We start from the raw sequence: 13,856 nt of genomic DNA, 5'->3' as shown, positions 1-13,856 counted from the left end.
CTGTCTCAGCTCACATGTCTCACAGCGTCTGTGTCCTGAGAAGGTATCTGCTGAAGCCAGACCCTATTGCAAATATAATCCACCAAATTATTATTATTAATTATTATTATTATACCAGCCTCTAAAATCATTGACAGGTAGCTTGATGAAAGGTATCAATAATTGTCTTAAAATAAATACATACATATTATTTTGAATAAATATCTAAAATAATTTGGATAGCCTACATGGAGGCACCAGGAAATATGGTCAAAATGCAGACACAGTGGACAGATAAGATACACATTTTAACAGGATGTGTAAACGGACAAACCTTGATCAGATAGTGATTGGAACATAATGATCAGATTACAAAACCCACATGTTGGAGCAGAGTGTTAACAAGGCTAGAGAGACAGCGAGGGAGTTGAGAGGAAGGAGAGTAGCCTACTACAGCAGTGAGAGGTAGACTTGTGGAGACAAGCTCATTCCGAACCCATCGCACAACTACGCTGCGCTAGAGTCGATCTCGCTGCGGGTGAAAGACTTGAGCGGCAGGAGCTGAATTTGCATGAAGACGGACTATTGCTGTTGATAAATTGACGGACTAGACGGACTATTACTGTTGATAAATTGACGAAAACCAGGATGTATTTTGGTAAGTAGGTACTTCTACAGTAGGAAATTATCATAATGCATTTAGCTAGCCTAAATATATATATATATATGTTTGTTTTACGGAAACGGGTTATACGAATTAAAATGTATGTCCCAAGTCTAATCGATATTGTTTTTATGGCTCAGTAGCTTACATGCGCAGATAGTTGCTTCATTTAAAACGTGTCAGGTAAAGATGCGCTCTTTGAGGACGTGTGAAACACAGAAATAGTCTGTTGCCCATCCGGAAAAGTTGTTAAGTCTGCCTTTTTGTTTTGTTTTCTTTATATATTCCAAGCACTTGATGTAGCCTAATGTTTCATGAAAGGTTTTACAACATGTACTATTGTGTAATGCAGTATAATATAGCCTAATCAAGTCCCAGTGGGCAAAACGTTAGTTGACAAATCCAACCGAATGTAAATCAAAACTAGACATTGAACTGACGTCTGTGCCCAGGGTGGTATGTTTATGTTTAAGTTGACTTAGCCTACACATTGTCCCAGAGATCGGGCACAACTCTTACCACTTCCTGTCTGAATGTCTCCATGGCCTCAAGGCAATCTGCTGGCATTTCACTGTGTTTTCATTCATGATCTTTACTGTAATAATGATACTCCTGTTTCCTCACCTCAGAACTCTATGTGGTAATAAAGCGTGACTATGATCTCTACGGTCATGCCTGATCTGCTACATAATACAGTCTACAGTCCACAGTCTATCTGCTTCCCAAATGGTACCTTATTCTGTACATAGTGCACTGCTTTTGGCCAGAGCCCTATGGGAGTGATCAATGGGATTTATTACAAATAATAGAATGCATTTGCCTCTCTGCATGTCTCTCAGCCACAGGGAATGTTAATACTATCTATACAGTTTCCATTGCAAGGCTATACTCTATACAGACAGCGAGAGACAGAGAGAGAGACAGAGAGAGAGAGAGGGACTGAGAGAGAGACAGACAGCGATAGAGATAGAGACTGAGACAAAGAGAGAGACTGAGAGAGACACATAGAGAGAGGGACTGAGAGAGAGACAGACAGCGAGAGAGATAGAGACTGAGACAAAGAGAGAGACTGAGAGAGACACATAGAGAGAGGGACTGAGAGAGAGACAGACAACGAGAGAGATAAATTCTACAACCACCTAAAAGGAAGCGATTCCCAAACCTTCCATAACAAAGCCATCACCTACAGAGAGATGAACCTGGAGAAGAGTCCCCTAAGCAAGCTGGTCCTAGGGCTCTGTTCACAAACACAAACACACCCCACAGAGCCCCAGGACAACAGCACAATTAGACCCAACCAAATCATGAGAAAACAAAAAGATAATTACTTGACACATTGGGAAGAATTAACAAAAAAACAGAGCAAACTAGAATGCTATTTGGCCCTAAACAGAGAGTACACAGTGGCAAAATACCTGACCACTGTGACTGACCCAAACTTAAGGAAAGCTTTGACTATGTACAGACTCAGTGAGCATAGCCTTGCTATTGAGAAAGGTCGCCGTAGGCAGACATGGCTCTCAAGAGAAGACAGGCTATGTGCTCACTGCCCACCAAATGAGGTGGAAACTGAGCTGCACTTCCTAACCTCCTGCCTAATGTATGACCATATTAGAGAGACATATTTCCCTCAGATTACACAGATCCACAAAGAATTCGAAAACAAATCCCATTTTGATAAACTCCCATATCTACTGGGTGAAATTCCACAGTGTGCCATCACAGCAGCAAGTTTGTGACCTGTTGCCACAAGAAAAGGGCAACCAGTGAAGAACAAACACCATTGTAAATACAACCCATATTTATGGTTATTTATTTTCCCTTGTGTACTTTAACCATTTGTACATTGTTACAACACTGTATATATATAATATGACATTTGTAATGTATTTATTGTTTTGAAACTTCTGTATGTGTAATGTTTACTGTTAATTTTGATTGTTTATTTCACTTTGTCTATTATTATTACCTCACTTGCTTTGGCAATGTTAACACATGTTTCCCATGCCAATAAAGCCCCTTGAATTGAATTGAATTGAATTGAGAGAGAAACCAAGACAGACAGAGAGAGAGTATTTATGTTGATAAATTATTTTTTATTTTCCCTTTTTTGTACTTTAACTATTTGCACATAGTATTATTTTGGAAGTTTTGTGGGTGTAATGTTAACTGTTAATTTGGATTGTTTATTTCACTTTAGTTCATTATCTACTTCACTTGCTTTGCGATGTTAACATATGTTTCCCATTCCAATAAAGCCCTTAATTTGAAATTGAATTGAATTGAGAGAGAGAGCTGTGAACTATCTGAGAGAAAAGGCAAGAAGGGCCTTCTATGCCATCAAAAGGAACATCAAATTTGACATACTAATTGTGACCGACCGCCTTGATTCGGTCTTATGTAGCAAAATATGAAATTGTGTTTTTTACATTGGATAAAAGCAGAGACACAGAGTTACAAAATGGTATATCATACACTGCATTTGAGGAACAATGGGAAAGTAATTCTGCTTTGAAATTCGATAAACTTGTGAACTCACTTTTGAGAAAATGGCCTTTGAATGTTTTGGTACCTACTATAGAGCTCTTCTTTGTCTACACCCATTCAGCATCGTTCACACCCTCTTAAGCTTTATCTCCAACCATCTCTTTAAGGGTTGATCCGAGCATTCTGTCCTAACAACAGCAGTCAAGCACCCAAGCTAACTGGCTAACATTGGCTAGCTTGCTAGCTACTTCCAGACACAAATGAGAGAACAGCTCACTGACCATTTTACTAGCCCTAGCAGAGCTGGTTAGGCTGTTTTTATGTTATCCAGAGCGTACACTTTTTGCCAACGTTTACTGACACCGGCCATAATCAACGGGTGTTGAGCGTTTGTAAATTTGTCAGTTATTCTGCGGAGTAGATAGCCAGAGCGAATTTACTAGCTACTTCTATCAACAGTTGTCGCATTGACATTCTATTGAAATGGTTACTTGCGTAGTGGAGTTTTTTGTTATGATATGTAGCTAGTTAGCTAGGTAAGCAATGAACCATAATCCCAATTTATGACGTTACTACCCTACATGAATCTGCAAGTAGCTAACCAACCAGGTTCAATGTTAGCTAGCAAAGCACATGGCTCTTTATTTTTATTTATTTTTATTTTTTATTTTACCGTTATTTTACCAGGTAAGTTGACTGAGAACACGTTCTCATTTGCAGCAACGACCTGGGGAATAGTTACAGGGGAGAGGAGGGGGATGAATGAGCCAATTGTAAACTGGGGATTATTAGGTGACCATGATGGTTTGAGGGCCAGATTGGGAATTTAGCCAGGACACCGGGGTTAACACCCCTACTCTTACGATAAGTGCCATGGGATCTTTAATGACCTCAGAGAGTCAGGACACCCGTTTAACGTCCCATCCGAAAGACGGCACCCTACACAGGGCAGTGTCCCCAATCACTGCCCTGGGGCATTGGGATATTTTTTAGACCAGAGGAAAGAGTGCCTCCTACTGGCCCTCCAACACCACTTCCAGCAGCATCTGGTCTCCCATCCAGGGACTGACCAGGACCAACCCTGCTTAGCTTCAGAAGCAAGCCAGTAGTGGTGTGCAGGGTGGTATGCTGCTGGCGAGGAGATATGAATATTAAGATGATACACGTAACGTAACGTTAGCTAGCTAACAGTACACTTTAACTTACACTTTAACACTTTAACTTGAAATGAAAATGACTTTCTGTCAAAGTTAGAAATGTGTAATATCTGAAAATGTAGCTAGCTAGACTATCTTACTCGTATACATCCTGGATGGACGCTTCTCCCTGTCACGGATGCCATGGGTGCCCTAGGTTTGAAGATGTAACCCGGAGACAGGTGTTTTTTCCATCTCCTTAGCTATCATACTCGAATTCCACTGATTTCAAAACTCGGGCCTCCAGGAAGTGGAGAGCAACACTTACGCACTTCTACTAAGCATTTTTTAAGCCGCGTTAGACAGGATTACCAACACATACTGACCAGCTCAAATAGACAGAAGCGTGCTATATGGCAGACCAATCCGAACTCATCCCTCGGCATGTCCAGCCCACTTATTATCTCAGCCAATCATGGCTAGCGGGAAGGTTGCTCGCTTTTTCTGTGGTTAAACCAACTGGCTCGTAATTTAACAATCGTATTCGTATTTAGAGATGGCATACAAGTTTGTTATTAAGACACATGAAAGTTCACATGTTCCAGAAGGCATTTCTGCCAAAAAAAACACATTTTGATTAAACAAAAAAGTTTAAGTTTAAATGGCTCTCATGTGAAGTAGTGACCATGACATACGCCTAGTTTCCTGAAACGAGTCACAAGTAGGATCTGTCTAAAAATACAATATAGAAGCCATTGCCCTTTATGGTTGTGAGGTCTGGGGTCCACTCACCTACCAAGATTTCATAAAATGGGACAAACATTTTTTGACCCTAAACAGAGAGTACACAGTGGCAGAATATCTGACCACTGTGACTGAACCAAAATTAACGAAAGCTTTGATTATATACAGACTCAGTGAGCAGAGCCTTGCTATTGAGAAAGGCCGCCGTAGGCAGACCGTGCTCTCAAAAGAAGACTATGTGCACACTGCCCACAAAATGAGGTGGAAACTGAGCTGCACTTCCGAACCTCCTGCCAAATGTATGACCATTTAAGAGAAACATATTTCCCTCAGATTACACAGACTCACAAAGAATTTGAAAACAAATCCAATCTTGATAATCTCCCATATCTATTGGGTGAAATACCACAGTATGCCACGACAGCAGCAAGATTTGTGACCTGTTATCACAAGAAAAGAGAGAGAGAGAGAGCGAGAAAGGGGGGGGGGGAGAGAGAGACAGGGACAGGGACAGAGAAAACACATGCACAAACACACACTCACACACATACACACATACACTTGTAGGGTAATCAGATCTAATGGTTGTGCAGCAGGGTGTGCGTGGGCCTCTGATTGTTACGATTATATATTCTGGTTCTGAATTAAACCGTAATCAGGCTCTGTAGAAATGCAAAACCTAAAAATTCGCTCCATAATCAGGAACTCAGCCACACAAACAAAGCTAATCACAGAGGAAGACACATCAATGAGTTTATGTCCTTGCGTGTGAATGTCAGTAAACCTGTGATTGACCCCCTCTCCCTCACCCTCTTTTTTTAATGAGAAAAATCTGTTTAGAATTTACTTGATCACTGCGTCTCCTAGGTAACGTCTGTCAGAACACCGCTGTTCACTCATTGGCCCGTGGGCCCACTGCGAGCGGTGCCCAAACCTCCATGGCGCTGAAGACCCTCCTCCCGTTCAGCCTGTTCCCTGGCTTCAGTGAAGTGAGTAGTACCACCATCACCATAGTTACAATGCTGTCAATCACTATGTTGTCATCACAGAAGATTGATGCCCCTACCACCCAGAGCCAAATATTTATATGTAAATATATGGCTCTGTTTCCACCTACACACTTGTGTAGATCTGAAGAGATTAGATGAGTAACCGGTGGTATTACTGGTATCTCTGCTTTACCCTTCTGATAGGCCAGGTGGAAATACCCCCTAAGGGTTGATTTGGGATTGGGCGCCTGTCACAATAATCCATATTGACACTGCGGTGACCTAGACTGACTCAGCTAAGGGCCACAACCATTGACAAAGAAAGGTGGGACTCTGCAGGATCATACTCGTCTAAAGGTTTGATCATCATGTCACACTGCAGAGACTGAAATCTGGTCAAACATAGCAGTTGAGAAACTCATTTATTACAGTACATGTCAGTTAACCATCTCCCATAAAGATTAGGTTAAAATCAACATGGATATGTAATACACTATGGGCCTCCTGAGTGGCACAGCGGTCTAAGGCACTGCATTGCAGTGCTTGAGGCATCACTACAGACCTGGGTTTGATCCCAGGCTGTGTCACAGCCGGCCGTGACCTGGAGACCCATGAGGCTGCGCAAAATTGTTCTAGCGTCGCCCGGGTTAGGGGAGGGTTTGGTCCAGCGTCGTCCAGGTTAGGGGAGGGTTTGGCCCAGCGTCGTCCGGGTTAGGGGAGGGTTTGGTTCAGCGTCGTCCGGGTTAGGGGAGGGTTTGGCCCAGCGTCGTCCGGGTTAGGGGAGGGTTTGGCTGGCTGGGTTGTCCTTGTCCCATGGTGCTCTAGCAACTCCTGGGTGTCTGCAAGCTGACTGTGCGGCTTGGCAAGGTTTCGGGGGACGCATGGCTCTCGACCTTCGCCTTTACCAGAGTCCGTACGGGAGTTGCAGCAATGGGACAAGACTGTAACTACCAATTGGATATCACAAAATTGAGGAGAAATAATACACTCTGTCGTCCATGGGCCCACCATGTGTGCAATTTTCTGTCCGCTTAAAAACGCCGAAATGCAGAGAAACAACATATCACTCTTAATATAGATGTATAAATTCAGACGTAACATACCATACGTTTGTCACGCCCTGGCCTTAGTATTCTTTGTTTTCTTTATGTTTTTTAGTTAGGTCAGGGTGTGACATGGGGAAGGTATGTGTTTTGTAATGTCTAGGGGTGTATGTGTATGGGGCAGAGTAGAGTAGTGTTGTCTAGTTATGTCTATGGCTGCCTAGATTGGTTCTCAATCAGAGACAGCTGTCATTCATTGTCACTGATTGGGAGCCATATTTAAGGCAGCCATAGGCAGTAGGCTTTTGTGGGGTGTTGTCTATGTTGAACGTTTGTTGCTTGTCTGTGCACTTACGTTATTTAGCTTCACGGTCGTTTGTTGTTTTGTTAGTTTGTGTATAGTGTTCGTTTCGTGTTTTATCTCTCTTCCAAAATAAAGAGATGTATTTTGCACACGCTGTGCCTTGGTCCTCTCTCTCTCACGAAGACGATCGTGACAACGTTGTTATTTTGGTTTTTCTTGTTGTCTCTTAGTTAGTAGTACACAATTCTTTGAGATTTCTCCACACATCCTGAGGTGAGCTTTACTCCAGTGGTTCCGCGGACCACCAGGGTACTGCAGGTGGTCTGCTATTATTATTATTATTATTATTATTTCTTTATTTTTTGCAGATTTTTGTTTATTATAGTTTTTTTATTCCAAAAATAATAACAGTTGGGAGTATTAATGGTATTATAAGCAATGTTACATTACTTTTCACAATGTAAATTGTTAACAATAATAATAATCATAATATGCCTTTCATTTGTTACATTCACTGCTAAAAAGGGACTACATTTGGCCTCCCGTGTGGCGCAGCTGTCTAATGTATTGCCGTGACGTCATACGGGTTAGGACAGGGTTTGGCCGGGGGGGGGGGGGGGGGGGCTTTACTTGGTTCATCATGCTCTAGCGACTCCTTGTGGCGGTCCGGGCGCCTGCAGGCTGATTTCGGTTGTGTGTTTCCTCCAACACATTGGTGCAGCTGGCTTCCGGGTTAGGCGAGTTGGTGTTAAGAAGCACGGTTTGGTGGGTCATGTTTCGGAGGACGCCTAACTCGACCTTTGCCTCTCCCGAGCCTATTGGGGAGTTGCAGCGATGATACAAGATCGTGATCATGAAATTGGGGAGAAAAAGGGGAAAAAATATATATATTTTCTGTAAAAAAATTCAGCAAATCTGTGAATGGTGGTCCTCAAGAGCTTTTGACAGTGATTTGGTGGCCCTGGAGAGCTTTTTACAGTGATTTGGTGACCCTGGAGAGCTTTTGACAGTGATTTGGTGGCCCTGGAGAGCTTTTGACAGTGATTTGGTGGCCCTGGAGAGCTTTTGACAGTGATTTGGTGGCCCTGGAGAGCTTTTTAATGTGATTTGGTGGCCCTGGAGAGCTTTTTACAGTGATTTGGTGGCCCTGGAGAGCTTTTTACAGTGATTTGGTGGCCCTGGAGAGCTTTTGACAGTGATTTGGTGGCCCTGGAGAGCTTTTTACAGTGATTTGGTGGCCCTGGAGAGCTTTTTACAGTGATTTGGTGGCCCTGGAGAGCTTTTGACAGTGATTTGGTGGCCCTGGAGAGCTTTTTACAGTGATTTGGTGGCCCTGGAGAGCTTTTTACAGTGATTTGGTGGCCCTGGAGAGCTTTTTACAGTGATTTGGTGGCCCTGGAGAGCTTTTTACAGTGATTTGGTGGCCCTGGAGAGCTTTTGACAATGATTTGGTGGTCCTCAATTTTGTCCACGGAACAGAAAAGAGAACCGCTGCTCTACTCTGTTGTTTCCAGACCAAGGTTCTTATTAGAACTCTCTGTCCAGGACTTTCTATTAGAACTCTCTGTCCAGGTCTTTTTATTAGAACTCTCTGTCCAGGTCTTTCTATTAGAACTCTCTGTCCAGGACTTTCTATTAGAACTCTCTGTCCAGGTGTTTTTATTAGAACTCTCTGTCCAGGACTTTCTATTAGAACTCTCTGTCCAGGACTTTCTATTAGAACTCTCTGTCCAGGACTTTCTATTAGAACTCTCTGTCCAGGTATTTCTATTAGAACTCTCTGTCCAGGTCTTTCTATTAGAACTCTCTGTCCAGGACTTTCTATTAGAACTCTCTGTCCAGGACTTTCTATTAGAACTCTCTGTCCAGGTCTTTTTATTAGAACTCTCTGTCCAGGACTTTCTATTAGAACTCTCTGTCCGGGTCTTTCAATTAGAACTCTCTGTCCATGTCTTTCTATTAGAACTCCCTGTCCAGGACTTTCTATTAGAACTCTCTGTCCAGCTCTTTCTATTAGAACTCTCTGTCCAGGTCTTTCAATTATAACTCTCTGTCCAGGACTTTCTATTAGAATTCTCTGTCCAGGTCTTTTTATTAGAACTCTCTGTCCAGGTCTTTTTATTAGAACTCTCTGTCCAGGACTTTCTATTAGAACTCTCTGTCCAGGACTTTCTATTAGAACTCTCTGTCCAGGTCTTTCTATTAGAACTCTCTGTCCAGGTCTTTCTATTAGAACTCTCTGTCCAGGACTTTCTATTAGAACTCTCTGTCCAGGACTTTCTATTAGAACTCTCTGTCCAGGTCTTTTTATTAGAACTCTCTGTCCAGGACTTTCTATTAGAACTCTCTGTCCAGGACTTTCTATTATAACTCTCTGTCCAGGACTTTCTATTAGAACTCTCTGTCCAGGTATTTCTATTAGAACTCTCTGTCCAGGTCTTTCTATTAGAACTCTCTGTCCAGGACTTTCTATTAGAACTCTCTGTCCAGGACTTTCTATTAGAACTCTCTGTCCAGGTCTTTTTATTAGAACTCTCTGTCCAGGACTTTCTATTAGAACTCTCTGTTCAGGACTTTCTATTAGAACTCTCTGTCCGGGTCTTTCAATTAGAACTCTCTGTCCATGTCTTTCTATTAGAACTCCCTGTCCAGGACTTTCTATTAGAACTCTCTGTCCAGGTCTTTCTATTAGAACTCTCTGTCCAGGTCTTTCAATTATAACTCTCTGTCCAGGACTTTCTATTAGAATTCTCTGTCCAGGTCTTTTTATTAGAACTCTCTGTCCAGGTCTTTTTATTAGAACTCTCTGTCCAGGTCTTTCTATTAGAACTCTCTGTCCAGGACTTTCTATTAGAACTCTCTGTCCAGGACTTTCTATTAGAACTCTCTGTCCAGGACTTTCTATTAGAACTCTCTGTCCGGGTCTTTCAATTAGAACTCTCTGTCCATGTCTTTCTATTAGAACTCCCTATCCAGGACTTTCTATTAGAACTCTCTGTCCAGGTCTTTCTATTAGAACTCTCTGTCCAGGTCTTTCAATTATAACTCTCTGTCCAGGACTTTCTATTAGAATTCTCTGTCCAGGTCTTTTTATTAGAACTCTCTGTCCAGGTCTTTTTATTAGAACTCTCTGTCCAGGACTTTCTATTAGAACTCTCTGTCCAGGTCTTTTTATTAGAACTCTCTGTCCAGGTCTTTCTATTAGAACTCTCTGTCCAGGACTTTCTATTAGATCTCTCTGTCCAGGTCTTTCTATTAGAACTCTCTGTTCAGGTCTTTCTATTAGAAATCTCTGTCCAGGTCTTTCATCTAGAACTCTCTGTCCAGGACTTTCTATTAGAACTCTCTGTCCAGGACTTTCTATTAGAACTCTCTGTCCAGGTCTTTTTATTAGAACTCTCTGTCCAGGTCTTTTTATTAGAATTCTCTGTCCAGGTCTTTCTATTAGAACTCTCTGTTCAGGTCTTTCTATTAGAAATCTCTGTCCAGGTCTTTCATCTAGAACTCTCTGTCCAGGACTTTCTATTAGAACTCTCTGTCCAGGACTTTCTATTAGAACTCTCTGTCCAGGTCTTTTTATTAGAACTCTCTGTCCAGGTCTTTCTATTAGAACTCTCTGTCCGGGTCTTTCAATTAGAACTCTCTGTCCATGTCTTTCTATTAGAACTCCCTGTCCAGGACTTTCTATTAGAACTCTCTGTCCAGGTCTTTCTATTAGAACTCTCTGTCCAGGTCTTTCAATTATAACTCTCTGTCCAGGACTTTCTATTAGAATTCTCTGTCCAGGTCTTTTTATTAGAACTCTCTGTCCAGGACTTTCTATTAGAACTCTCTGTCCAGGACTTTCTATTAGAACTCTCTGTCCAGGTCTTTTTATTAGAACTCTCTGTCCAGGTCTTTTTATTATAACTCTCTGTCCAGGACTTTCTATTAGAACTCTCTGTCCAGGACTTTCTATTAGAACTCTCTGTCCAGGTCTTTCAATTAGAACGCTCTGTCCATGTCTTTCTATTAGAACTCTTTGTCCAGGATTTTCTATTAGAACTCTCTGTCCAGGTCTTTCTATTAGAACTCTGTGTCCAGGATTTTCTATTAGAACTCTCTGTCCAGGACTTTCTATTAGAACTCTCTGTCCAGGTCTTTCAATTAGAACTCTCTGTCCAGGTCTTTCAATTGAAACTCTCTGTCCAGGACTTTCTATTAGAACTCTCTGTCCAGGTCTTTCTATTAGAACTCTCTGTCCAAGACTTTCAATTAGAACTCTCTGTCCAGGACTTTCTATTAGAACTCTCTGTCCACGACTTTCTATTAGAACTCTCTGTCCACGACTTTCTATTAGAACTCTCTGTCCAGGTCTTTTTATTAGAACTCTCTGTCCAGGACTTTCTATTAGAACGCTCTGTCCATGTCTTTCTATTAGAACTCTTCGTCCAGGATTTTCTATTAGAACTCTCTGTCCAGGATTTTCAATTAGAACGCTCTGTCCATGTCTTTCTATTAGAACTCTTTGTCCAGGATTTTCTATTAGAACTCTCTGTCCAGGTCTTTCTATTAGAACTCTGTGTCCAGGATTTTCTATTAGAACTCTCTGTCCAGGACTTTCTATTAGAACTCTCTGTCCAGGTCTTTCAATTAGAACTCTCTGTCCAGGTCTTTCAATTGGAACTCTCTGTCCAGGACTTTCTATTAGAACTCTCTGTCCAGGTCTTTCTATTAGAACTCTCTGTCCAAGACTTTCAATTAGAACTCTCTGTCCAGGACTTTCTATTAGAACTCTCTGTCCACGACTTTCTATTAGAACTCTCTGTCCAGGTCTTTTTATTAGAACTCTCTGTCCAGGACTTTCTATTAGAACTCTCTGTCCAGGACTTTCTATTAGAACTCTCTGTCCAGGACTTTCTATTAGAACTCTCTGTCCAGGTCTTTTTATTAGAACTCTCTGTCCAGGACTTTCAATTAGAACGCTCTGTCCATGTCTTTCTATTAGAACTCTTCGTCCAGGATTTTCTATTAGAACTCTCTGTCCAGGATTTTCAATTAGAACTCTCTGTCCAGGTCTTTCTATTAGAACTCTCTGTCCAGGTCTTTCAATTATAACTCTCTGTCCAGGACTTTCTATTAGAATTCTCTGTCCAGGTCTTTTTATTAGAACTCTCTGTCCAGGACTTTCTATTAGAACTCTCTGTCCAGGACTTTCTATTAGAACTCTCTGTCCAGGTCTTTCAATTAGAACGCTCTGTCCAGGTCTTTTTATTAGAACTCTCTGTCCAGGTCTTTCTATTAGAACTCTCTGTCCAGGACTTTCTATTAGAACTCTGTGTCCAGGATTTTCTATTAGAACTCTCTGTCCAGGACTTTCTATTAGAACTCTCTGTCCAGGTCTTTCAATTAGAACTCTCTGTCCAGGTCTTTCAATTGGAACTCTCTGTCCAGGACTTTCTATTAGAACTCTCTGTCCAGGTCTTTCTATTAGAACTCTCTGTCCAAGACTTTCAATTAGAACTCTCTGTCCAGGACTTTCTATTAGAACTCTCTGTCCACGACTTTCTATTAGAACTCTCTGTCCAGGTCTTTTTATTAGAACTCTCTGTCCAGGACTTTCTATTAGAACTCTCTGTCCAGGACTTTCTATTAGAACTCTCTGTCCAGGACTTTCTATTAGAACTCTCTGTCCAGGTCTTTTTATTAGAACTCTCTGTCCAGGACTTTCAATTAGAACGCTCTGTCCATGTCTTTCTATTAGAACTCTTCGTCCAGGATTTTCTATTAGAACTCTCTGTCCAGGATTTTCAATTAGAACTCTCTGTCCAGGTCTTTCTATTAGAACTCTCTGTCCAGGTCTTTCAATTATAACTCTCTGTCCAGGACTTTCTATTAGAATTCTCTGTCCAGGTCTTTTTATTAGAACTCTCTGTCCAGGACTTTCTATTAGAACTCTCTGTCCAGGACTTTCTATTAGAACTCTCTGTCCAGGTCTTTCAATTAGAACGCTCTGTCCAGGTCTTTTTATTAGAACTCTCTGTCCAGGTCTTTCTATTAGAACTCTCTGTCCAGGACTTTCTATTAGAACTCTGTGTCCAGGATTTTCTATTAGAACTCTCTGTCCAGGACTTTCTATTAGAACTCTCTGTCCAGGTCTTTCTATTAGAACTCTTTGTCCAGGTCTTTCAATTGAAACTCTCTGTCCAGGACTTTCTATTAGAACTCTGTGTCCAGGTCTTTCTATTAGAACTCTCTGTCCAAGACTTTCAATTAGAACTCTCTGTCCAGGACTTTCTATTAGAACTCTCTGTCCACGACTTTCTATTAGAACTCTCTGTCCACGACTTTCTATTAGAACTCTCTGTCCAGGTCTTTTTATTAGAACTCTCTGTCCAGGACTTTCTATTAGAACGCTCTGTCCATGTCTTTCTATTAGAACTCTTCGTCCAGGATTTTCTATTAGAACTCTCTGTCCAGGATTTTCAATTAGAACGCTCTGTCCATGTCTTTCTATTAGAACTCTTTGTC

General features: G+C 41.6%; 1 protein-coding gene across 2 annotated transcripts in view; it reads left to right on the top strand.

Moving 5' to 3' along the window:
• The first annotated feature begins 449 nt into the window (after nt 1-449).
• Nucleotides 450-13,856, top strand: part of LOC129820148 (zinc finger protein 385D-like) — a 58,132-nt gene continuing 44,725 nt past the window's right edge. The window contains exons 1-2 of one of the 2 annotated variants that reach the window (XM_055877079.1): nt 450-637; nt 5,878-5,999. In XM_055877079.1, coding sequence (XP_055733054.1) covers nt 628-637; nt 5,878-5,999 — 132 coding nt within the window. In that variant the 5' untranslated portion in view covers nt 450-627. The remainder of the gene's footprint in view (nt 638-5,877; nt 6,000-13,856) is intronic. The other variant, XM_055877080.1, reaches the window with a different exon arrangement.

This window comes from Salvelinus fontinalis, chromosome 22 (assembly GCF_029448725.1).
Source record: "Salvelinus fontinalis isolate EN_2023a chromosome 22, ASM2944872v1, whole genome shotgun sequence".
Taxonomy (NCBI): Eukaryota; Metazoa; Chordata; class Actinopteri; order Salmoniformes; family Salmonidae; genus Salvelinus; species Salvelinus fontinalis.
The sequence above is the reverse complement of the archived record's forward strand: the minus strand, read 5'-3'. Positions and strand labels throughout refer to the sequence as shown.